The 24,616-nt window shown below is 41.9% G+C and overlaps 2 protein-coding genes and 3 non-coding genes across 6 annotated transcripts; 1 reads left to right on the top strand and 4 right to left on the bottom strand.

The window, feature by feature from the left end:
* Window positions 1–60: 60 nt before the first annotated feature.
* On the bottom strand, window positions 61–3,653 carry rpl12 (ribosomal protein L12). 2 transcript variants are annotated; one of them, XM_044029953.1, is made up of 6 exons: window positions 3,394–3,653; window positions 2,059–2,132; window positions 1,186–1,284; window positions 1,007–1,088; window positions 824–910; window positions 61–209 (listed from the first exon to the last, which is right to left on the bottom strand). In XM_044029953.1, exons 2-6 carry the CDS (start codon window positions 2,125–2,127, stop codon window positions 91–93), a joined length of 456 nt encoding a protein of 151 aa, XP_043885888.1. In that variant the 5' UTR covers window positions 2,128–2,132; window positions 3,394–3,653; the 3' UTR covers window positions 61–90. The 2 variants fall into 2 exon arrangements, with proteins under 2 accessions (XP_043885888.1, XP_043885887.1); XM_044029952.1 differs by having other exon boundaries at window positions 3,485–3,652.
* Window positions 656–781, bottom strand: LOC122772913. The gene has a single exon (XR_006360839.1). It is a non-coding gene; the product is annotated as a small nucleolar RNA SNORA65 (small nucleolar RNA).
* On the bottom strand, window positions 1,898–2,024 carry LOC122772911. The gene has a single exon (XR_006360837.1). It is a non-coding gene; the product is annotated as a small nucleolar RNA SNORA65 (small nucleolar RNA).
* Window positions 2,771–2,897, bottom strand: LOC122772912. Its single transcript, XR_006360838.1, has one exon. It is a non-coding gene; the product is annotated as a small nucleolar RNA SNORA65 (small nucleolar RNA).
* A 7,267-nt stretch (window positions 3,654–10,920) lies between the features above and the next one.
* On the top strand, window positions 10,921–18,088 carry LOC122772040 (potassium voltage-gated channel subfamily G member 4-like). Its single transcript, XM_044029675.1, has 3 exons — window positions 10,921–11,191; window positions 13,319–14,167; window positions 17,110–18,088. Exons 2-3 carry the CDS (start codon window positions 13,409–13,411, stop codon window positions 17,950–17,952), a joined length of 1,602 nt encoding a protein of 533 aa, XP_043885610.1. The 5' UTR covers window positions 10,921–11,191; window positions 13,319–13,408; the 3' UTR covers window positions 17,953–18,088.
* The last annotated feature ends 6,528 nt before the right edge of the window (window positions 18,089–24,616 follow it).

Below are 24,616 nucleotides of genomic sequence, written 5' to 3'. Positions count from 1 at the left end.
GGATTAAAGAGAATCTGCAGATGTTTTAATTCTAAAGACTAAAAACCAAAGACCAGAGCATTTCGTGTGAAGGTTTTTATTTGTGTTCATTTAGTCAGATGGGCACTCCACTTTGCCACTGTTGATGTCATCGATGACATCGTGGGGAGGGCGACCGTCGATGGTGCAGCCCACTGACTGAGCGGTGCCAAGGATCTCTTTGATGGTTCCTGAGGAGAATTTACACAATTTTACATTTTGACACATTTATGGCATTAAGTGTGTCACTACAGAGGATTAATGTCAACATTGAATGTTTCCTTCTACATTGGGACAATTTGCCTTCTCCATAGAGACATTTTAACACCTTTCAATCGCACTAGTTCTCGTGTGTTAATGCAAAATTGGTCACTTCACACATGCCCACTGCTGCTTTTGTGCCAGAAAGCATTTCATTTTGTGTTGTTTAGCATGACAAATTTACAGGTGAATTCATCTGCAGCACATTACAGGCACCTGCTCGGCACAGTACTGCGAGCATTTGAGGTCTATCGCCACGTATATACATTTTAAGTCAAGCTTCAGTTTTACACAATTTGCTGCACAAGTTTATCCAATTGAAAGTGTTCAGTGGTAAATAATACGCAGTAACGTTGATTTATGACTGCTAAACATAAAATGTTCCAGACTTTACGGCACAGAGCAGTCCATTTATGTGAACAGCCCTGTTTCCTAAAGCCGGGTCAATCTGAGCCTCCACTGGATTATACTCTGTCACTAGTCAGACGGGCATAGTGGCGGGAGGCTGGACACAGCAGTGTACGTGGTTCAGAGTGTTTCTTACCAGAGAGCTCCCTGGCGATGGAGCGAGGCCTCATGACGCGAGCGATGCCCACAATCTCGTCAAAGGTCACGCTGCCACTGTGCTTAACTGCAAATATGAAAAAAAAAGGATGTGGTTTAATTAATCTACTCCAACCTGGTTTGATCATTGGAAAAAAAAAAAGATATTCAAAAGGTCACTCACTGTTCTTGACCTTCTTCCTGTCACGAGGAGGCTCCTTCAGAGCCTTGATGACCAGAGCGGATGCTGATGGAACCACCTCAACCTGAAGACACAGGAAGTGTATTCACATGTAAGACAAAGACTGAGCAGTCTGATTAAGTGAAAACGGTTGGGGAGGGTCACAGCAGGGGTGAACATACCGCTGCCTGTCTGTTCTGGATGGTCAGCTTCACAGTGATCCTCAGGCCTTTCCAGTCACCGGTTGCCTTGGCAATGTCATCACCAACTTTCTTGGGAGACTGGGGGAAAAGGAAAAAATACGATAAATTGCTGCAAAACTGAAGACCCATGGTTCTCAAACTGTGGTATGTGTACACTGAGCTTCCTCTAGTGGTACTTTGAAGGAAAAGCAGAAAACTGTAGATCTCCATACTGTTATGGGAATTATGCACCTCATGTAATACATGAAGACAAATGCTCAATGCAACCGTTTGATGTGACCTGAGACCACTCACTCTTTGTATTGTTAATGTAACTGTTGGATGCGATTTTGGCCAGTGACCATATGTATTGTTTTAGGAACTGTTTGAAGTAACTTGTGAATAGAGACAATGGGTCTGCGACTGAGGGCAAGGTGATAACAAACCCACAGAGGCGGGGGTCTGCACCTTATGGCAGGGTGATAGCTGACCCATTGAGACAGATAAATACCTTGCGATTACTACAAGACAGAGAGTCTTCACTTTGTAACTGGCCTGTGTGTGTTGCTTTGTGAATGCTCCTCTTGTACAAGATTAAACCCTTGTTTGGACACTGAGCTGACTCCGATCTCCTTCCTATGGATCTCAATTCTTTTGACACATACTGTACTACATATCAGATATCGTGAAAAGGTCCAATACCCCTTGTTCCTAATGTTCCAGACTTTACGGCACAGAGCGGTCCATAAATGTGAACAGCCCTGTTTCCTAAAGCCGGGTCACTCTGAGCCTCCACTGGATTATACTCAGTCACTGGTTTAGACAGGCATAGTGGCGGGAGGCTCCCATACATGGACATTAATGAACACTCACCAAACCCAGAGGTCCGATTTTGGGGGCCAGAGCTGAGGTTGCACCAACTTCTCCTCCTGTGCATCTCATGTACACTGAAGATAAAGACAGAAGGCCAAGATGTTTTCATACCACTCACAGGCTATAACATCCGACTTGAACAAGATCACTGCATTTCTCAGCAACACAGATCATTCCCACCCTTCTCCAAACAATGCATTACAAGCCATGTTTAAAGGGACAATGTAAACCTGAGGTCAATTCATTATTTTGTTAATTTGGTTTGCCAAACCGAAACCATTTCACCTCAATTTACACACTGGTCCTTTAAGACGAACAAAGCAAAACAGAAAAGAATCCCCCAAATAAACAAGTTAATCAAATATTCCTGATGACTCAACTCATACTGCATCATAATTTTAGATGCACTCAGAAAAACCTTAACCGATTAAAATGCAGGTAACAAAATACTAGAAACTGTAATTAATTTAATGTTGAAATGTTATGTTGAATAAAATAATGTAATACAGTATATAAATCTAGGCCTTTGATATTGCTCCAGATGTTTAATAGCCAATCCTGTGGATTACACCAACCCACATTAATTTCCCACTGTAATACATTATCTCTAATGTCTATGTGATATGGTACTTGGAAGGAAAGGCAGAAAACTGTAGATCTACATACTGTACTACATACAAATATCATTAAAAAGTCCAATACCGCTTGTTCCTAATGTTCCAGACTTTACGGCACAGAGCGGTCCATAAATGTGAACAGCCCTGTTTCCTAAAGCCGGGTCACTCTGAGCCTCCACTGGATTATACTCGGTCACTAGTTTAGACAGGCATAGTGGCGGGAGGCTCCCATACATGAACACTCACCAAACCCAGAGATCCGATATTGGGGGGCCAGAGCTGAGGTTATATGATATGATGTTAATGTCTAATAATGATAATGCTATTGTATCTCATATTTAAGAGATGCTCAGTCAGAAACATGAGATGCTATCTAGTAATACATTTAAGTATGAATTTAAGAATTCGTTTCAGGCAAAACATTAGTAAATTTTACTGTAGTCACCAATAATAAATTCGTGTTGATTAACGTGTGGGATAATCACGGGGCAAATTAAGTTTAACCTTATTTTAAATAACTATGCTAACGCTGCTAAGATAATGCTAATAGCATTAGCTAATAGGCGAAAACCATCCCACGTGGAGTCATTCACAACCATCTTAACATAACACAATTCCACATATAACGGACCCCGATAAACACAGTAAGCTCCGCGGACACAAAACCAACCGTCAGTTTAGTTATTGGTGGCGGTTCGAGTCCTTTCTCTTTTTTTACCGTTTTCTCTGCGCCGCCAGAGGCCGACACCGCCGCCATGTTGGCTCTGAACCAGCTTCTGTGTGTCAGCGGTTCGGACAGTAAAACGTACCAATCTTAACCTCGGTTGGGTCGAATTTAGGAGGCATGGTGTCGCTGTGGATGTGGGCTCAGTTCAGCCTGGTGATGTGGTGAGGGTGTCGGATGAACCCGGGCTCGGGACGACCGATTACTGTTGCACCTTCACCGCTAAAGCGAGAAAGAAAAAGAGGCCGAGTCGCGGCCGCGGGCGTTTATATACGCGCTCCAGGTATCGCGAGAGTACAGGCTTCTCATAGTGACGTAGTCTTGTCTCATTCATGGCTTTTTCCCCCCATATAAGATAAAATAAATGTATGTTATATTCGATGGAAGCCCGTGTAGTGATAATGCTATTCTATCTCATATTTAAGAGATGCTAAGTCGTAATCATGAGATGCTAAGTCGTTATTATGCAAAAATGTCATTATGTCCTCATAATGACAATAAAACATTCTTGAATCTTGAATCTATTATGAGATGCTAAGTCATTATTGCGAGATGCTAGTGATAATGATATGCTAAGTCATAATCATGAGATGCTAAGTCATTATTGTGAGATGCTGGTGATAATGATGCTACAGTTTTGTCATTCACCCATTCACAACCTTCAACATGGGGTTCAGTGTCTTGCTCAAGGATGCATAGCAGAGCCAGGAATTTAACCCACAACCTACCTTCCAGTTGAAATACAACTCATTCTACCACTGAGCCACCATGGCTCAATCCTAACTCCTTATAATAAAGTGACGTCAAATTCTACCAAAGTAATTTTCTGGTGAGATACTTTAAGGTACTTTATACGAGACTGTTACTAATAATAACACTGTTTAAGCAGCTGCTCTGTGGATGTAAGCAGAATATTAGAGCACAGTGTGAAGGTTTAGTGGTGAAGGACAGTGATTTGGTGGATGATGATGTGGGAGCAGAGAGGATGAGCAGTGGATACAGTGGAGAGCCATGTTCACATGCTGCTGCTGCTGCTGCTTCTTCTGTTGAATTCCTGTAGAACCTTTTTTTTTCTTTTTTTTTTTTTCTTTGACTCATGAGCTGCTGAACAGGAATAGCAGCAGGACACAAGAGGGAGTAAGTGGGTGAGAAGCGGAGATCATCACTGCTGCGCTGCTTAATATGCATCATGAAAATGTGTGGACAGTCAAAAAATTCACTGCTCATATTATTAAAGAGGATTAAAAGAGGTTTTCAGACACAGTCAGGGAAATGTCACATTTGAATAATAATACACACTGTATACACACACATATATGTGTGTGTGTGTGTTCTTGTATGTATATCTTTGTGCAGACCAAAACATTTTATATATATATATATATATATACAGTATATATACATACATATATATTTCTTTCCTGTAGATATATATATATATATATATATACACACATATACATAAACAATAGGAAGCAATGACATTTTGGGGAAGTGAGGACATAATTTCGTATTCAAAACTCGTAAAAAAAAAATTGTAATTCTGCGTTCCACTTACATAGGAAGTCGGAAGTCAGAGTCTGGGAGTGGCAAAGGTGCCTCATACAACTACATTTCAGAAAACCCTCACTATCCCTTTACACTGTTTTACTGGTTGTACCTCAGATTAAGTTTGTTTATGCAAAAATAAAACAAAACCCCTCACACACACACACACACGTACACAGCCTCACAGACACACACCAACACACGCTCACAGTTGGACAGCTCATTTGTTTAACTCGGGGGAGAATGATTTGATTTCGACAGCGTTCCTCCCTCTCGTCTTTTTCCTCCTGCTTGACCTTTTCGTGTTTTTCTAATCAGCGGCTCTTCTTCACTCGCTCTTTGCTCTGATTTCTCGTCTTTACAATTTCCTCTATTGATTGTTCTCAAGCACGGCTGCAGTCGGGGGAATCGGGGGGCCAGAAGTACACCACTCGTCTCTTTTGGCTGGATTCAAAAGAGGGGAAGAAATTGTCTTTGGATGTCTGCTCTTCAGCGCTTCGATCCACCTGCGGGTTGATTAGTGTTCCCAAACGTTGACCGTCTACTTCACACTCGTTTGGCTCTGATTGGGTTTGTGTCAATGAGGCAGCTTTAACCTTCATTTAATTTAGTTCACAATCACAGAACACAAATCAGCCTCCAGCCGTTTTTTCCTTGAGTCGAGGCCAGCTCTCTTACCAACTTTAATCTGGAAATCCATCCTGGGGCTTTTGAGTAAAAAAGAACAAATAAGACAAAACAAAAATGAACTTTCCCTCCAACAGAGACTGTGTGATACTCTGTTCTTATTATAATTTGCAGATTTCTGCACAATCTTTGCTACTTTATATCACTACTAAAAATGCGATATAAAATAATCCTAACTTTGACGCGAACAACACATAAGAATATGAAAGAAAAAAAACAACACATTTTCTAAAGCCTGCATATGTGACCTATAAACACACACCGCCAGAATGTCTATATAAGGAGTTGTGATTTACCAAGGGTGCCCCTGCGGCACAGAGCACTAAAGGCTAAGTGGTGGGCCACTTGAAATTGCTTGGGGGGCCCCCATGTGGTTGGCGGGCCACAGGTTGGAGACCGGGTTGGTATAAATCCTGTTTCTGCCTCAGACTCTGATCTGGCATCAGTACATTTCCATCCACTCGACAAAACCTCCACGTTAACAAGTGCTGCACTTCACTGATTTCCAAAAGAATACGCTGCCTCTTCACATAATCCAGTAATGACGTTCCCAAAAAAAGACATTTGCTGTTTGATTTAATGAAAATGTCATAATCTGTTCATGTAAACAGATTAGCAGTCGTCTAATAGTGATTTTCTTGTGCAGGTCTGCATGAACTTGGTGTAGGACTGAGTTCAGTGTCTCAGGATGTGTGTAAGCTGAGTTCGGGGGTGGATGGTGGGGTCTGAGAGGGCAGCTCGTCAATAACTGTAAAAGGACACCTGGCCTATATAATCTGATTCCTGTCGGAGGGTTTCCGCGGACTTCCTCCCCTCCTTCATTCCATTATAAGAAACAGGAGACAGAGGGAAACAAAGGCTGAATGTTAAATGAAGCAAAGCCCACATCAGGGACCACATTCACGAAACTCACGTAAGATGCAGCCTTTGAAAGCTCAGGAGAACACCGGACATCGACATGATCAGAATCAGAATACTTTATTAATCCCCGCGATGGGTGCGCTACATTTGCTACTTCAGAAATAACACGGAGGAAGAAAATAAGGCATAATATTATGAAAACACAATATTAGCAGCAGATACAACATACAGTATACAGTTCAGTACAGTTTGGAACGGTAAAGCCCTCCACCCATTCTGTACCATTACCCTGGTACCCCAAAGGAAGGGTACCAAAACATGGAACGGTTGCGGCCAGTTATTTTGGTACTATTCCTAATGGAAATGCCAAAAAAATGTGTACTGTACCGAACCAAAGCATGCCAATACTTGCACTGTAGCACTTTGACAGTGACAGTATACGATAGACCAGGGTTTCTCAATCCTGGTCCTGGGAGCCCACAGCCGAAACCCTGCTATAGACCATACGACATCACTGTACACTGCCAAACTGTCCCTCACAGCGTCAACATACCACCTTCAGCATTTAGTTTCAAACTATAGTCTTGGTAGGCTTTATTGAACTTACAATAAAAATATTCAGGTGGTTAAATAATCGCAAACAAACAAAGAGTGGCCTTAACCATAACCAGCTAATGCCTAACCCGAACCTTAACCTATACCCACAATTCTAATCTTAGCCCTAAACTTAAGCAGTTCCTCAGAAATGGGGACCAGGTTTTGTTCTCCATGAGGACTACTGGTCCTGACAAGGTCAGAAATACTAGTACACACATACACACACATGGACACCATCATGTCACTCATGATTTGCATCTCTGCTTAACATGAAGCAGGTGGCTGTTTGGTTCCAGAGCTAATGAGCAGAACATCAGCAGCTGTGAAGGTGACGTCGTCCAGCGTGACCTCCATGAAGAGACGAGGCTGCGTCTGCCTCGCAACCTACTTCCTGTTCTGGCTGTAAACTGTGTCCCTGTGAATGGACCCTTGTGTCATCACTGCGAATATAAGACTCTCTCACTGTGGAGTTACCCCCAGGATGAGCCTCACGCCGCGTTCAGCAACAGATTTCCATAAAAAGTACAAATGCACAGACGTGTTAGTCACGGCCACGCGATTGCCGCGCAGCGACGCGACACAGTCACGTTGAGATTCTCCGGATGTCGTGTTAAACGTGTTATGTTTGCGTGTGGACACTCGGAGCTGTTTGACACTTTTATCTCTTTTGGAAACGTACGCAGAGAGGAAACCGCCATCTTGTGAGGGCTTCACAGGCCGGACACAACGTTGGCGAGTTTCACCGCGGCAAGGGTTCGTGCCACTGTGACTGATAATCTGACATGGTGTCTATCGTGAAAGACAAAAAATATGCAATCTGATCCCCCGCATTACACCACAGTTTTACCACTCACTGATTCATCAGCGATCTTTCCATCACACATTTATCAAGCAGGCGTCACGAGACATCGGTATGTAGAGCCAGGGATTGAACCCTCAACCTTTTGGTATAAAAGACGTCCCACTCCACCATTAATTTCCCTGATGCTTCGCATGGCCACAGCTCGTTCTCCTCCCTCCCTACCGGCACACAGAGTGCAAATGTTAATACGCACATGGATATCAAATAAAAGCTCAGCCAACGTGACAGAGCTTGACCCAAAAACTGATTATCATTTTTTAAAAATAGGGTGTTTGTCCTGCTATTGTGAGCAGAGTGTTCCACGCACAGCTGTGGTGCAAGGAGAGCGAGAGAAAGAATTCACATCATGTCAGGCTGTTTATTCTGTTAAAAAGGAACTTATCTTTGACAACCTGCATCAAATTTAAGGTACTGGTACCCGTTCTGGTGCTGGTTCAAATGGGAATGGTTCCCAGTCCTAGTACTGTGTAATGATACCTTGATAAACTGAATAGAAATACTGTTAGATAACTGATAACACTTCATCTGCCCAGATGAGGACAATTCAGCTCACACACACACACACACACACACATAGATACTGCTGCAGGATTGTAATAAAGTGACCTCTGACCTCTGAGCTGATGTATATCAGGGATTACACAATAATCCACAGGCAGGACAGACGAGGAGGAGGAGGAGGAGGAGGAGGAGGAGGTGGAGGTAGGAAGCACATGCTGGAACATCATCATTGTCATTGTCGACACTGGAACTGGACAGAGATTGACAGTTTAAAGGAGCATTTCAACAATTTTACACACAAAAAAACATTGGAAAAATCCAAACAGGTCCATTTCTGGACCTGTTCTGAATTTATCCTCTGTGAACTTAAATAATTAAATATTTAAAGATTCATAGATGATAGGAAGATTAGGAATGGCTCTTGACGAGCTGAAAGTGTAGCAGGACTGAACAGGAAATGTTCCACCCACTCACTGGTTTGTGAAATCCCATTTTGAAGCCTCCAGTCTCAGCCTGACTGAGAGATCGTACACTGCAACCACGCACGTTTTGGATATTAATAACACTGTAGCCTCCTGGTTTATGGGTTTATTTGACTCTAAATGGGAGAATTTACAAAGTGATCATGTTACATTGAAGAATGGTCTGTATACGTATGTCTTTTTTGCCCTCTGTTTCATCAAAGAGTCTAGTCTGTCCATTATACACTTCTAGCACTACGCCACACTACTTAGGTTGAACTAGCTTATCTAACAGCTAACACTTTAGCACGAGCAACTTACTTTTTTTTACCTCAAATTAGTTTTTTTCTTTATTTTCTTTGACATCTGCTGCACATAAGTCCTGAAAACAGAGTGTGGAAAGTGAATCAGGTGATTCCTCACCTGATTGTAGAAAACGTGCTAACTTTAGCTGGAATGGCTATGTTTGTTAGCTGATATTGCTAGTTAGCACACATGATGTGTACATGAAATAAAGATTTAAATGGCTTTTAAGTTAGTACATTTCCTACTTGTCTTTCTAAAGGTCTTTCTTTTCTCGCAGCCCTTGTAGAGAGAACAAGTTTCTCTGTTCTTGTGGAGTATGTACAGGATTGAGATTACGCACACTTGCTAACTTGTTCTGTTTGTGTGTTCCAAGACTAGCATTCTTGGAAGGGTAGGAAAAGACCCTTAACTCTTCAAAAACATCTATTAGAAAATACAAAAAATAACTATTGTTGAGAGAAAATATTCACTAATTACACCTGAGCAGATGAATGAGGTGATATGGTGAGGCTACGACCCCGACACGGGCCTTCACTACTGTTTGAACCATGTTTGTGTGGAACCGTGCAGAGTTACGGTTGCCGCGCCGCGCAGGTCCCCTGGCGATGCAGCACAAATTGAGAGAGCAGCACAATTCCCAGGAGTTTGGTTTAATTTCTTCTGTCAGAGAGATTCCGCTGAACCGTGTTAACCTCTCAGCACCGCCAGGAAATTAAGTTTGCGAAAGAGGCTTAAGGTTTCCAAACACGGCAACGAGACGAATGTTGTTTTCATCAGCTGTCGCATGGAAATTCTGTGAGCAGAGAACAGTATCTCCAAAACATAATTATCTGCATGAAGAGAGGTTTATCACAGGGGCAGAAAGGCGGGCGTGCCACAAATATTTTATATATCAGATAAAGTGAGGCAAACGACAGACATAAAAATGTACTAGCTGTGACAACAACACAGATTGTCTGGTACCTTCAGATAAAGATTGTTTAAAGCGTCTTCTTGTTCCATGAATTTGGTCATTTCATTTGGTAAAGATAAAATCCATATGTGCATTTAATCTACTGCTGTAAAGCAAATATTCAATATTAGTTCAGTGTGATAAGCAGTAGGTGGCGTTACGTCTGGGTCACATCACAGAACAATAACAAGGCTACAACGAGACAACGAACTGTAAATAAATAGTGCAAAGCATGACGAAGCATTTTATCGCTCCTGCTCAATTTATTAACTTCCTGTCCACTAGCACTGTCAGCATTCTCCTCCCTCATCTACGGTGGCCCTGAAGTGCAAAACACCAACACAAAATTGATTTAATGTTGTTGTGTTTTAGTTAATGTTGTGTCTTCCTATTTGTGTTGGTGATTTGCGCTTCAGGGCCACCGTACGCGCTAATAATGTCAATAAACATCAAGTTAATGGCCTCAATCACCATTATTACGGGTGGGTGTGTGAATGGATGAATGGATTAAATTGCTATAACTTGCCTGTCCAAATTTGTGTCTTTATGTATATAGGTGCTATATTTAATTTCTGCCAATAAAACCATACACACTGGACTTTTTCTAAGCAACTGCATGAGTGATGCTGCTTTTTTACAGTGTAGAAGAGGGAGAGAGAGGGAGAGAGAGAGAAAGAGAGAGAGAGCTGGTATGGGAGGAGGTAAAGAGAGGGAGGACGGTCTTACTGTTAAACACAGATGAAAACACAGCAGCAGGTCTCAGGATCTCACTGTCATCAGATCAGTATCTGCTCGTCTGTGACCGACCTACAAACTTCAGCGTGGATGTTATTCACTCACTCACCGCTTCTCTTTGTCTCAGCTGACGCTCTGCCTTAATGACATGATTTAATTAGTGAGGATCTTCATCACAACACCAGCGGAGGAGGAGGAGGAGGAGGAGGGGAAAAAAAATATATGCACAAGACAAACAAGAGAGAGTTCAAAAACTGAGGCAGCAAACCTGCACCTTTAAAGGTAAGGCATGACTACAATTTGACATGAAACAGTGCTGGATTAAACTTTGCTATGCATTCGTTTCCCGTTAAAGTCTCGCTGAGATTAAAATGTCTTCTGACAGGAAATTAAAATGCAGAGTATCCTCTAACATGTGCAAGTATTTTTCTTCATCTTTCTTTCCCTGTCATGGTGAATTCTGCTGTGAAATATTTAAGTTATTTTTAATTAACACAGCAAAGAGGGGAATTCAAAAAACTTTTTCCTGATCTTAAAATATTAATGTCTGAAAACAGCTGTATCATGAGGTCACCGCTCCATATCACCTCAGTAAGTGCATCATCAAACACTGAAAATGTCAACGAATATAATTTAAATACAATGTAATAAATGCACATGTCAACTGTTAATAACCCTCACAATAATCATAACTTGGTTTTAGAGACACATTGTGTTTTCTTAATTCCTTAATTTAACATTTGAAGTAGTTTAAAGAGTGAGTGAAAGAAATGCAGGGTTCACAGCGTGTTGAGCTCACGAGATGCATTCAAAGACCCCGGCAAATTTGAGTGTGTATGTATGGAAATCTAATCTTTCCAATGGAACAACTGTGAGATCTTTTTTGTTGTTTTATTTTATCAGTCACACTTAATTTTTGTGTTCATAAATCACAGTTTGCCTCAACGTTCTCTGTCCTCGACAAAACAAAAGCAAGGAAAATGTCATATTTATCTTTTTCGGTTGTGAGAGCAGTAATTTAGTGATTATAAATGACACATTAAAGCAGCAGAAAACAAACGTAAATTAGACGTCGTTTTTTTTTGGTTTTTCAGCTTTGTTCAGACTATGCTTGACCTCTGTGGGTCGGTCACACCGTCATGTCTCCGCAGAGGCGATGTGAGGTTTTCGAGGTCACACAGCCTATTGTGTGAAAGTCGACAAAGTCAAATGAAAGCAGGCGCGAAGTGGTGTGAAGTGTGTCGCGTCTAAATGTTGAGTGTCAAGATGATTTCTTTTGTCCTTTTTCCGTCTGTGAATTTCCTGTGAGGTTTTCTAAACATTTATTTATCCCGTACATGAATGGAAATATCTGGTTTGATTTTTAACCAATTAACAGTTCAATGATTTATGAGGGTCTTCTATGTAAATAACTACGGAAGAGTGTAGGGGCACATGATTTTTTTTTTTAAACAAAATAATAATAAAAACAAGCCTGAATTCTTAGATTAAAGTTGGAATTCTGAGGAAAAAAAAAGAGAATTCAGACTTAAATATCAGAATTCTGACCTTTTTACTTCAGAAATCTGGCTTTTTTTATTTTGTTTACCAAAACATTTTCACATGTGGCCCTAATTTTTTTCTGTAAATAACTAACTAACACATACAGTATACTGACTAGAAATTCATTAGAATTCAATGTAAAACAGAAATCAGCAAAAATGCTGATGGGAAAACCAGAATTACAAAGTAATATTTTATTATTTCTATTTATTTTATGAATAGAAATATATTTACTATTTATGTCGTACTAATTTAGCTTCATGTCAAAAATAAATAAATAAACTAAAGGCGCCAATGAGTTGTTTTTATCTTATTAATGGAAAAGGAAAAGTCTGTTTTGACTTCGAATGAGAAGCTATTACAATGAACTGGGCGAAGTTAGAACCACCAAAAAGCGAACAGTCATTGAGCTTGTCTTCATGGAAATTAGCCTCTTAAAATGTATGTTAAACAGTCAAAACAGTAAAAATTAAGGTGCAGCTGTGACCAGATCCATCAGTGGAACTCTACTGAAATTGGTTCAGTGTAGCAGGTTTTACAGTGATATGAATTCAGGTGTCATCTGCATATCAAGAAACAACGAAATATAAATGAAAGCTCTCAGATGAAGACTAAAGGCTGTGAGCCGCTTGAACCAGAGGTGTCCAAGGGAGCCGTAGTATTGTTCTCTTCTTCTTCTTAGGTAGGAATGCGCCCTATGCCCTGCGTCCATACTTGTACCACCACCCGATGGTGACGACACACTGGAAGTATACGACGGGCTTAAGACTTGATATGCGATATGAAACAATTTTGTATTTCAATACTTTTTTGGTGAAGACTTAATATTGAAAAGATTGACTGTCTTTGTAATTTTGTCCATCACAGTTCCTCATCTCTGAGGATCCTCCCACTTAACCTCCTGTCAGCTGGACTTACAGAAACCTTTGACACCAGGCTCCGCCTCCTGCAGCCAGCATGCCAATCATCAGCAATGCCAACCATGACTTCAGCACATACTCTGTCAGCAGCGACGACAGCAGCCTCGACCGCTTCTTCACTGAGATCCCGGAAACTGAGACAATCAAGGGTGTTTACTTCCAGCGAGCCCAGCTTCTCCGTGACCCAAAGGCCTCATATGTGATTGACCACACCCTACAGGTCCTTGTCAATGTCGGGGGCAACCGCTACACCTTTCCCTGGAGCACCTTGGAGCAGTTCCCCCACAGTCGACTGGGGCGCCTTCGCTTCTGCACAACTCCCGAGGAGATTGCGCGACTCTGTGATGACTACGACGAGACGTGCCAGGAGTTCTTCTTTGACCGAAACCCAACAGCCTTCAGGGTCATCCTCAACTTCCTGGCCGCAGGCAAACTGCGCCTGCTTAGGGAACTGTGTGCCGTGTCACTACATGACGAGCTTGCCTACTGGGGTGTGGACCCGGGTCATATGGAGCGGTGTTGCCGTCGCCGTATGATCACACGCGTAGAGGACGTGACCGAGAGAGAGCGTAAGGAAGAGGAGTGGAGGCAGAAGAGGCTGATGCTGAAGAAAAGCAGCACAGAGGCTGAGAGGGGCTACCGCAGACTGGTGGGGGTTCTAAGGGAAGTTGTGGAAAACCCTCACTCAGGTTTGGCTGGGAAACTGTTCGCCTGCCTCTCTGTCACCATGGTGCTGATCACCGTCATCAGTCTGTGCATCAGCACCATGCCAGATCTGAGAGCTGAAGAGACCAGGGTGAGTATGGAACCAAACAATCAAACACTCTCACTTTCACTGTCCCATTCAGAGGTTTCACCTTTTCATTCATTGTCTACTGCTTTATCCTCCACATGGGGGTTGCGGGGCTGCTGGTGCCAACCCCTGCAGACATAGGGAGAAAGGCAGGAAACTCTGGACAGGTCGCTAGTCCATCGCAGGACCAACATATAGAGACTCACACACTTAACAGCTTCTTAGTTATTGTGATGGTTAAATGTCTTGTTGCGAGGAGACTGGAGGATGTCTCCTCTAATGTCTGCTAGCAGAAAACCAGCCTTGCAAGTTCTGGGCCACCAACCCGGAGTCCTCAGGATCAGGAGGTCTTACAAAGTTTCAGTTCTCGCAGTGTCCAGTGTCCAGGTTCTGGTTATTTTATTTAATAAAAATATTTATTAGCAAAGTTCTACTTTAACCTCTGAAAGTGGGAGGAAACTGGAAGAAAACTCCACACAGAAAGGCCTGGGCCGTGACGCAAACTGGCAACCCTCTTGCTGCGAGGCAACAATGCTAGCCACGCGCTCCACTGTGTGGTCCTGTGAAGAGAAGACCCGGGTTCGCTGGTCTGAACAAAGGCATTTCTGCATGGAGTTTCTCCAGGGTTCTCCGGTTTCCTCCCAAAGTCCAAAAACATGCAAATTTGGGGATTAGGGGAATTGGATGCTCTAAATTGACCATAGGTGTGAGAGTGGATGATTTCCCTGTCCCTGTGATGGATTGGTGATCTGTCCAGGGTGTACCCCGCCCTTTCGCCTTATGTCAGCTGAGATTGGCACAGCGCCCCATGTGACCCTCATAGGCAGGATAAAGCGGTAGAAGATGAGTGAGTGAGATTCTTCAGCCTTGCACAAGGCTTCGCCCCCTATATTGGATTGATTAGCCAACTGTTTTTCAGGTTGCTTTGCAGCATAGGCAGTTGTTACCAATACTAAAATGGCAACCTTTTCATTTTCAAGCAACTGCTTTGACCTGCCCTGTGAATTGGTGAAAGTCTCCTGACACTGGCCATATTTCCCCAAGGCCAGTAATCAGAGCTTAGAGGAGGTGTTGACGTCATGCTGATTGGTTATTATAGATTTATTGATCAGTTATCTATACTGACTAACCCAGACTTAATAGGGACTTTGTGAACCACCAGTGCTGGAAAGTGTTTTTTACTGCTGATTAAAAGTTAAAGCAAATGTCCTGGTCATTTACATGAAGCCGCGCAGACACCTTCATCACTGAGTGTGACTCAACAGACAGTGCCGTATAAAGAGCAGTTTTAATAAGGCAGCGGTGGTGGATGGATTACTCTCTGACATACTGTCCGTGCGCTCATTTGTCAAAACAAAATAAATCGAAGCACATTCATTTCAGGGGCTCAAACGGCAACAGGCTGAAGTTTCAAAACTTGGCCTGGAAACTAAAACAGTTTTCAGTTGTGACTCTTCAGCATTGGCCTCCTACTGATTCCTACTGACATGTAAATAAATACCTGACCTGACATTCTGCCCCAAGGAAGAGATGTTAAGTGTTTGTTTAAGGGGTATTCGTAATTTTTAATTAAAAACCTCTTTTTCAAGGGAGTCCTGGATCATTTCAATCAGAACATGTTCACAAGGGTTTACGGGCCATAAGCTCAGCACGTTACATACTGAATGTGATACTTCCTGGCATTAAGGCTTGTTGTGAAACCAAAGCTTTGAGTGCCATGTTGTTATTTATGTTTCCAGTAAGCTCCATGTTTACGTGTTTCCTCTTAATGTTGGATGTTATAGAGCTGGCTAGGAGAAGGAGCTTCCAGGTACAATATTGGAAAAACAGAACAATTTTAGGCTGAAATTTGTCTTGATGCTGAGAACCTGGGTGAACAGTCTTTTTGCAGTCTTGAAAATCTTTGGGCTCAGGACAAGATTTTGTCTTTATGGGATCAGCGCTGTCGCTTAATACACCAGACTCCTCTGTTAGATATTCAGATGTTAGAAATGTCTTTGCTAAATGTTGGAGATTCATTTTACGACGGAGTATTGGGGTCACAAAAAAAATTCACATTCTTCAAGAATAAAGTCGCACATGTACGAGATTAAAGTCGTAATATTCTAACCTGTTGTTTTAGAAGATCCAAAAATATAATAAAAAATATAAATAATTGATTTGATTATTGAGTTTTAAGTCTGAGCACCATCACAGACTTTTGTCGGTAGACTGTGATCAAAACTCTCTCCGACTCTCCGAGGTGCACTTAACTCCCGCTTCTTTGATTGTCAGTCTGTGGCCTCTGCTGGTTTCCTTCAGTTGCGCACTGTGAGGCATCACACACAATTATTTTAATTGTCAAAAACAGAGAAATGAACACGTTGAAGAAGAAGCGAAAGTCCAGCCTCGTTAATTTTCGTCGTCATATTCTTCTGGACTTTCCTTTTGTAAGAGCACAAAGAAGACGAGATTAAAAACATTGATTTTATAATGGGAGCTGCTCTCCCTCCCTCCAGCCTTGTCTGCAAACATTAAGAGGTCATTATGTGCAGTTAGAAAAGCCCGCGTTTGACAGGCCTGTAATTTCAGCTTCTAGGTCTTGTTTTCCGTCTCTCTTTCATCACTCGGCTTTCATTCCCGCATTGAAATGGAAATTGATTGCTAACCTCCACAGGACTCCAAGTGACCCTTTTTTTCTTTTTCTTTTTTAAACTTTCACTGCGTTTTTCAAAGCAACACAACACATGACTGTAGGAGTGGCTTTTGACGTTTTTCCATGACACAGTCCCGGCACGGCTCGACTCGGCGTGTTTTTGGTTTTTGCTTTTCCATTGGTGACTTTAATTAAAGGTTAACATTTGCCGTTCAGAGCTGATACTCTGAATCAATCAATTTGCTAGTTGACAGATCGTCATGTGACATCATCTCTCATCACTGCATGTTGTTTTTTTGTGTGTCTGCAGGGCGAGTGCTCCCAAAAGTGTTACAGCATGTTTGTGGTGGAGTCCATATGTGTGGCTTGGTTCACGTTGGAGTTCTTGCTGCGCTTTGTCAACGCCCAGAGCAAGTTGGCCTTCGTTCGAGAGCCTCTCAACGTCATCGATGCCATCGCCATCCTGCCGTACTACGTGTCCCTGGTCATTGATGTCAGAGATCAGTCCCAGGAGGACGTCGTCTTGGGGGCCGGCAGAGGCTATCTGGACAAACTGAGTCTGATCCTGCGCTTGCTGCGGGCTCTGCGGATCCTGTACGTGATGCGGCTCGCTCGCCACTCCCTGGGCCTGCAGACATTGGGGCTGACCATGAAGCGCAGCATGAGGGAGTTTGGCCTTCTTCTACTGTTTGTCTGCGTCGCTGTCACCCTCTTCTCACCTCTAGTCCACCTGGCGGAGAGTGAACTGGCGCCGTTTGCCGCCACGCACCCCCACCACAGTTTCAGCAGCATCCCAGCCTCTTACTGGTGGGCCATCATCTCTATGACCACAGTGGGCTACGGGGACATGGTGCCGCGGAGCATCCCCGGACAGATAGTGGCACTGACCAGCATCCTGAGTGGCATCCTTATCATGGCGTTTCCCGCCACCTCCATCTTCCACACCTTCTCCCGCTCCTACCAGGAGCTGAAACAGGAGTACAAGCGACTGTGGAAGGAGGAGAGAGATGAGGATACAGCCGCGGAGTCGGAGCAGAGTTGGTCCAAGGTTGATTTGTCACCGGATGAGCTCACGTCTCTGTCCAAGGAGGAGAGTGACGTGCTGATGTCAAACAAAAGTCATCCGTCCACACTTCCATCGACAGCTTTCTGACTGACCAGCAAGTGAGCAAGCACATTTATTCAGTGACACTTTAAAATGACGACATTCGATTGTGCATTTTATTCTGTCCTCCTTTAGGAATAGTACCAAACAGTTCCTTTTTGGCACCCTTCCCTTTGGGGTCCCAGAGTAAAATGGTAGGGTACAGTCTCTGGCTCCACCCACGACAGTCAGCTGATTGGGCGACAGACAAGCGTCACACCCCAGTCTGTCGTCTTGTTGAGACAAACACCCACAAAACCAAGCAGGAAAAAAAGAGCCGCTGGTCGTCCTCCATTGTTGTCCGTTGTGATGTGTTCAACGTTGTTGTTGTTGTTGTTGTTGTTGTTGTTCACTGTTGTTGTTGCACCGGTACGATGTCACACTGCGTATCTCGCTGACACGGCCACATCGGCAAAGTAAGCAAGCCTGACCCATAACAATACGAACTAGAGCTGCAACTAACGATTATTGTCATAATCGATTAATCTGTGGATTATTTTTTTTGATTCATCGATTAATCGTTTGGTGTTCAGAATATCAGAAAACCTTAAAAAATGTGGATTGGTGTTCGTCAAACCTGGAAAGGATGATGTTCGGAAATCTTGTTTTAATCATATAAAAAGCTTCAAACCGATTATTCAATGATCAAAATGATGATGAATTTAGTAATCGATTAATAATCGATTCATCGATTAATAATCGATTCATCGATTAATCGTTTCAGCTCTATTCCAAACCATACAGTACCATGACAGGAACAGGGCATATAGGTTCAGTAGGATCTAGTGACATCGACTGGTGACTCACTGGAAGCCCCGCCCCTTCTTAGTATGTAGGAAAATCTATTGCCGCTTTTCCACTACATGGTACCGGCACGACTCAATTCGCCTTGGCACGGCACTTCTATTAGCGATAGTACCTGGTACCTGGTAGTTTTCTCAGTACCTGCTCTGGCAAGGTTCCAAGCGAGCCGATACTGTGTGTGACATCTGTAGATCTGTAGAGATCAGTTAAAAAGACCTAAAGAACGATTCTGTGACCGAATCTTTTTAATCAACCGATTCTAATGATTGTGTTGCACTGAAAACAAATGCTTTACAAGTCACTAGTTTGTGTCGCGTGTGAAACAAAGTCGTGCTGACTCCGCCCATGTGGAGGAGGTACTACATTGTAATGGAAAACCAAGCAAACCATTTAGAGTCGAGCCGTGCCGCGCTGAGGCGAGGCCAGCTGGGACCATGTAAGTGGAAAAGCGGCATGTGGTGGTTTCCTCACAGAGCCAGTTTCAATAAGATCTGATCCAGATTACGGATCTGGTGTGGGAAGTCCCATTCAGCGAGTTCGGATGTGCATATCTCAGCGACTCCTTAACAGATCAGGATGCACCGTGTCACGTTTATGTAAGACGGTAATAGCCACGAGCAGACAGAGTTCTGTACAGATCCAGGAAGTTCTTCTGGATCAGAATGTGAAAAATGGGCCTGCGCTCTCTGAGCGATCTTATTTCTGATTATGTTCAGGGCTAAGATTTGAAATGTGGTAATAACACTTTGTTCAGGCTGTCAGTGCAGCGAGAAGAAGAGAAGAGCTGTGTGTGTGTGTGTGTGTGTGTGTGTGGGCTGAAGGTGTCAGACATCTGAAATGCCTGATAGTCAGTGGGTAGCTGTGCTTTTTATTTGTGAAACACAAATTCTATGTGTGCGTCTTTATGTGTGTTTTATACAGTATGTGGTGGCACGCAGTCGTGTTCCCTCGGGGGGGGGAACATTTCTACCAAGGGAGAGAATAAAAGGATTCATTCATTCATTCATTCATTCATTCTTTTACTTCGTAGAAAAGTAAACGACCAAAGTATTTTTCCATTGTTGCACAAAAGATGTGAACGCTGTTTGTCCCGCAGGTGAATAAATATCCTATTTATTATCATTATTATATTTTACATTGTCGTCAAATATGTCATTCAACTCAAAGCACGTGTAAAGGAATGAATGGTGTCTTCCGTGTTTCCTCCTCTGCTGTAAATGCTGCAGCTGATTGTTTCACAAACTTTTTCATTTCACATTTTCGTTGTGAAACCGATGTGAGGCCACAGATGGAGTGTGGTGAAAAGACTCTCTCTGAGTTGTTCAGACAGTGTTGTTGGCACGGCGACTTTAAACAAACAAAGGAAACATTGAAAAGTCCAACAGTCACTTTGTTGTTCTTGTCCACCACCAACCTGCGCTGCCTGCTGTCCTCACGGAGGAGGCTCTGCGTGGCCACTCTTACGTCCTGCATGTTTACTTGTCGTCACGACGTGATTTAACACAATTGCGTTTGTTTTTCAAACACAAAATTTGTTTCACTTCGAATGGTAGAACATTAAAATGACGCTGTTTGTCACCCCCTACTGGCCAAAAATCATGACCTTCAGAGGCCCCACTTAACATGCAATTAACAAGTTTATTAGACCACAGCTGTGCTTAATCAACAGCACTGATAATTAACAGAATCATTTCTTATGCTTCTGTAATGATTAATACAGCAGTATGTAAAAGCCCTTTCACCAAAAATGATATTTTTAATGCTAAAATATAATTATTTATGTTATCCATGGCAGACGAAACAACAGTACACCACAAGTGCATTTTCAGATTTTATTTTGAAAGGGCCACATATTATAAATAACACAGTTTCAAACATCCTGCAGTAAAATAAGTAGAAAATGATGGGTTGTTGGGTCTGTGGGACATCCACACTCTCAGTGAATGCAGCGGTTTGAACCTTTATAGTGACAGCCACTCACACGACGGATATTCTTCCAGTAAACATGTGAAACTAAATCATCGTCTGCTTCAGAGACTCTTGCAGGCGTTTCTTGGACCAGGCCGTGCTGGGATCGAGACACAGTGTCCTGTTCGTGATGGTTACGACCCTGTAAACGAACACACGACACACATTTGACAATGTCCAAGGAACAAAAAGGGGAATATGTAAATATATGTATATGTATATATATAGGTATATATATATGTATATGTACATATACAAATAAATGAGTCAGTGTTGCAGTGTATCTGCTGCTACATCCCTAAAAAGAAGTGCGTTCTTTCTACTTTCCCAAACTCAAACAACAACTGATGGATTCTGTCGCCGTTGTACTGTGACAGAATGGCTCCCTCCTGTGGAGAGCGTAGGAATCACTACACTTTCTGTCCGTACTAACTTAGTGGAGTGAGCAATTATCCAAAAATAATCAACAATAAAACGATTAGAGGCCTATAAAATACACACTAACCTCAATATACAAGTCATAATTAATCCTAACGTAAGGCTAAGTGTAGTGTAAGAAAGTACGAATACTTTGTTACTGTACTTAAGTACAACGTTTGTGTATCTGCTCTTTACTTTTGTTATTTATATCTCTGGCAACTTTTACTTTTCCTCCACTGCATTTCCTCTAACTGTCTTTGTTACTCGTTACGACCAAATAAAACCAGAAGAAGAGTTGGTATTATGGTCTGTATTCATGTAGAGCTTTTCTAATCTCGATGAGCTGCTTTACACAACACTTTGCACCCACTGACACGCTGCAACATGGGGTCAAGTGTCTTACTCAAGAACACGTACAGACTAGCAGAGCCAGGAATTGAACCCACAACCTTCCAGTTGCTGAGCCACCAATCCTCACTTTACTTTTACTTCTAAAACTTCTAAAAAAGTACATTTTACATCAGAAAATGACTTTGAGATATACTTTAAGACTTTTGCTTAAGTAAAATGATATTATATATATATTAAAAAGTGACTTCAACTTCAACCAAAGCCATTTTCTGGTAACATACTTGTACTTTTACTCAAGTATCACCTTTAAGGTACTTTATACAAGACACAGCTACTGCATGGGTCCACACACTCTCTCACATCTGTACTTACAGCAACGCTCTGACTCTGCAGTAATCTGGAGACAGCGCCACGTGCTTCACCAGATCCTTACAAAGTTCCCTCCGTTTGAAACCTGGACAGCATCCTCCTTTCAGCAGCAGTCCCGGAGCGATGGGACCTGTGAACGCGCAAAAAGACGCATTAAGACACACAGGGGTGTGAATCTGCAGCTCTCGGGAGGTGGAAGAGCAGCAGAGATACTCACTGGCAGAGGTGTGAAGCAGTAAGTGGATCAGGGTCACAAGCAGGAGAATCCCCAGCGTCTTCATGGTTCACTGGTCAGAGGCAGAGCTTCGTCTTGGATGAGATCTTTAATCTTCAGGGATGATCTGTGTTGGAACCTGCTCAGCGTCCCCTTTTATACACAACCCACGTCTCCCTACCTCATTCACAAAAAGTTTCCTTCTAAGAAAACAACAGTTTCCTCTTCTTCTTCTTATTTTCTGCTCTAAGTAGAAAATGTGGGGTTCATGTCATTCACAGAAAGACGTAGGGTTTTTCCTTCTCTTTTTTTTTTACTTCTGCTCGTCACTAATCTTTTGACACCTCTGTTCAAAATCAGTGCAGTTCTTCAACTTGGCTTCATATTTGATTCTGACCCTTGTTATGAGGGATAAGACAAGATCATGATATTGAGATCTCGTGTTAAATAAGGTTTCTAAATAAAATATAGGACATGGTCGGGATGGATCCATGTCATTATCTTTGCATGACTACATTTCGGTTTATTCTGCCGCCTCCATCTACATCATCTTCTTTGTGCAAATGGTTTGTATTTTAAACAGCGCGTCTTGACGACCAGTCAACGCTGCTTTACACTACAGCTTCAATTCACCCATTCACTCACTCACAGTGCATCTATGTGCATCGCATTTTCACATTCTCGCGTTATCACTCATCTTTCACACTCGTCAGGGGCAAGTATCAAGTATCAATTTCTTTAGCATATAGTTTTTTTTAAACTGATGTTACAAATAAGCATTAAAACTTTTTGTGGATTAGCGTAAAAAAATAAAATAAATTAATATATGACTTCGCAAATACCCATCCCTAATTAATGGGTCATGAAAAATGTGACCATAACATGAAATCTGATCTTACAAGTATTATCTTACTTGTTGTAGTCGTCAGTATTAGCGGTGTAAAGCAGTAATGGTTGCAGTCAGTGTTAGCAGTAGTACTTTTAGTAGTTTGTATTAGCAGTATAAATCAGTAATGGTTGCAATGTAGGCAGTAGTAGTTGTTGTAGCAGTAGGATTAGCAGTGTAAAGCAGTAATGGTTGCAGTGTTAGCAGTAGTACTTGTTGAAGTAGTTTGTATAAGCAGTTGGATAAGTAGTATACTATAGTAATGGTTGCAGTGTTAGTAGTATTTGTATTAGCAGTAGGATTGGCCATATAAATCAGTAATGGTTGCAGTGTTAGTAGTATTTGTTGTAGTAGTCTGTATTAGCAGTAGCAGTATACAGCAGTAACGGTTGGAGCGTTAGCAGTAATATTTGTTGTAAGTTGTGTGTTTTAGCAGTAGGATTAGCAGTATACAATAGTAATAGTTGCAGTGCTAGCAGCAGTAGTATTTGACGTAGTAGTGGTTTGTATTAGCATGATAAGCTAATGTGTTGGCCTTTGCTTTCACTTCCTGATCTGTTTCCTGTCGACTTCCTAGTTGTTGTTCTAAGAAGAACCTGTCAAACAGAAAGAGTCGCTCACTATGAACCCGTTTCCATCTTATTATTCTGAAAACATACTCTAACGAGGAACTGAGAAAACACTTTTTTTAAACTCAATCTCACCAGTTACATCAACAACTAAAGGCCATTATTAAGCCAGAGAAGAAAAACACAAATTATCAGTGTTTTATCAACATAATGCCAAAACTAGCATGCTAAAATGCCCAAAAGTAGCATGAAACACAGAGTAAGACATAATATAGTGCTGAAGCTGTCAATAAAATACAGCCAGTTCTACGCTGTGAACTAACTACAATATTATAATTACTCACAACTTAAATGTTGACTGTTTGGATTGTATTGAACGGGTTCATCCTGAGGAAGAAATGAGGCGTTTTAAGGAGAAATGAGCTTTATCCTCTGAATGCTAACTCAAGTGCAACGAGTGAATATCCGGCACACGAGTTAACCAGAAAGCTGCTGGATAAGACATGAGGAAGTGAAAACAAAAAGTTAAGAGATGGCTTTCTAATATAGTGTTGTTTTTTTTAAAAGTATCTTTCAGTTTAGAGTTCGTAGAATAAAAGTGAAGTGAATAGCAGCAAGAAAAGAGGTTTGCAGAACACTGAACTCTTGGATGTAAAATATTTTCAGTTCTCCAGTTCATCCAGTCAGAAGTTTGCCATAGACTATAGCACTGCACAGAAGTAATCATGTAGAACTTAAAGTGGGCATTTGCCTCAACAGTCATTTTATTTGACTATTTCACCTTTCCCACCTTTGTGGTGTTAATATTTCATATTATTGTTTTGAGTCAAATATTGCAAATATTGATTTTTCTTTTTTGACTATTTCAGTGCAGTTTGTTATATTTTCTGCATTTATTTTGTTTTACTTTAATAATTTCTTTAGTTTTATTTAATAATTGGGATTTTTAGTAATCTCTGTAGTTACTTCTTTGCAGCTCAGTGAGATTGTTGCACATAAAAAGTGATTTCCTTTGAAAATCATTCACCTACATGTGTGGAAAGTGAATGCAAAAATAAAAATCTTACCCACTCGTATCCACAAAACAAGAAC

The sequence above is a fragment of the Solea senegalensis genome, linkage group LG7 (genome assembly GCF_019176455.1).
Source record: "Solea senegalensis isolate Sse05_10M linkage group LG7, IFAPA_SoseM_1, whole genome shotgun sequence".
NCBI classification, from domain to species: Eukaryota; Metazoa; Chordata; class Actinopteri; order Pleuronectiformes; family Soleidae; genus Solea; species Solea senegalensis.
Note: the sequence above shows the minus strand (reverse complement) of the source record. Positions and strands in the feature narration are given on the sequence as shown.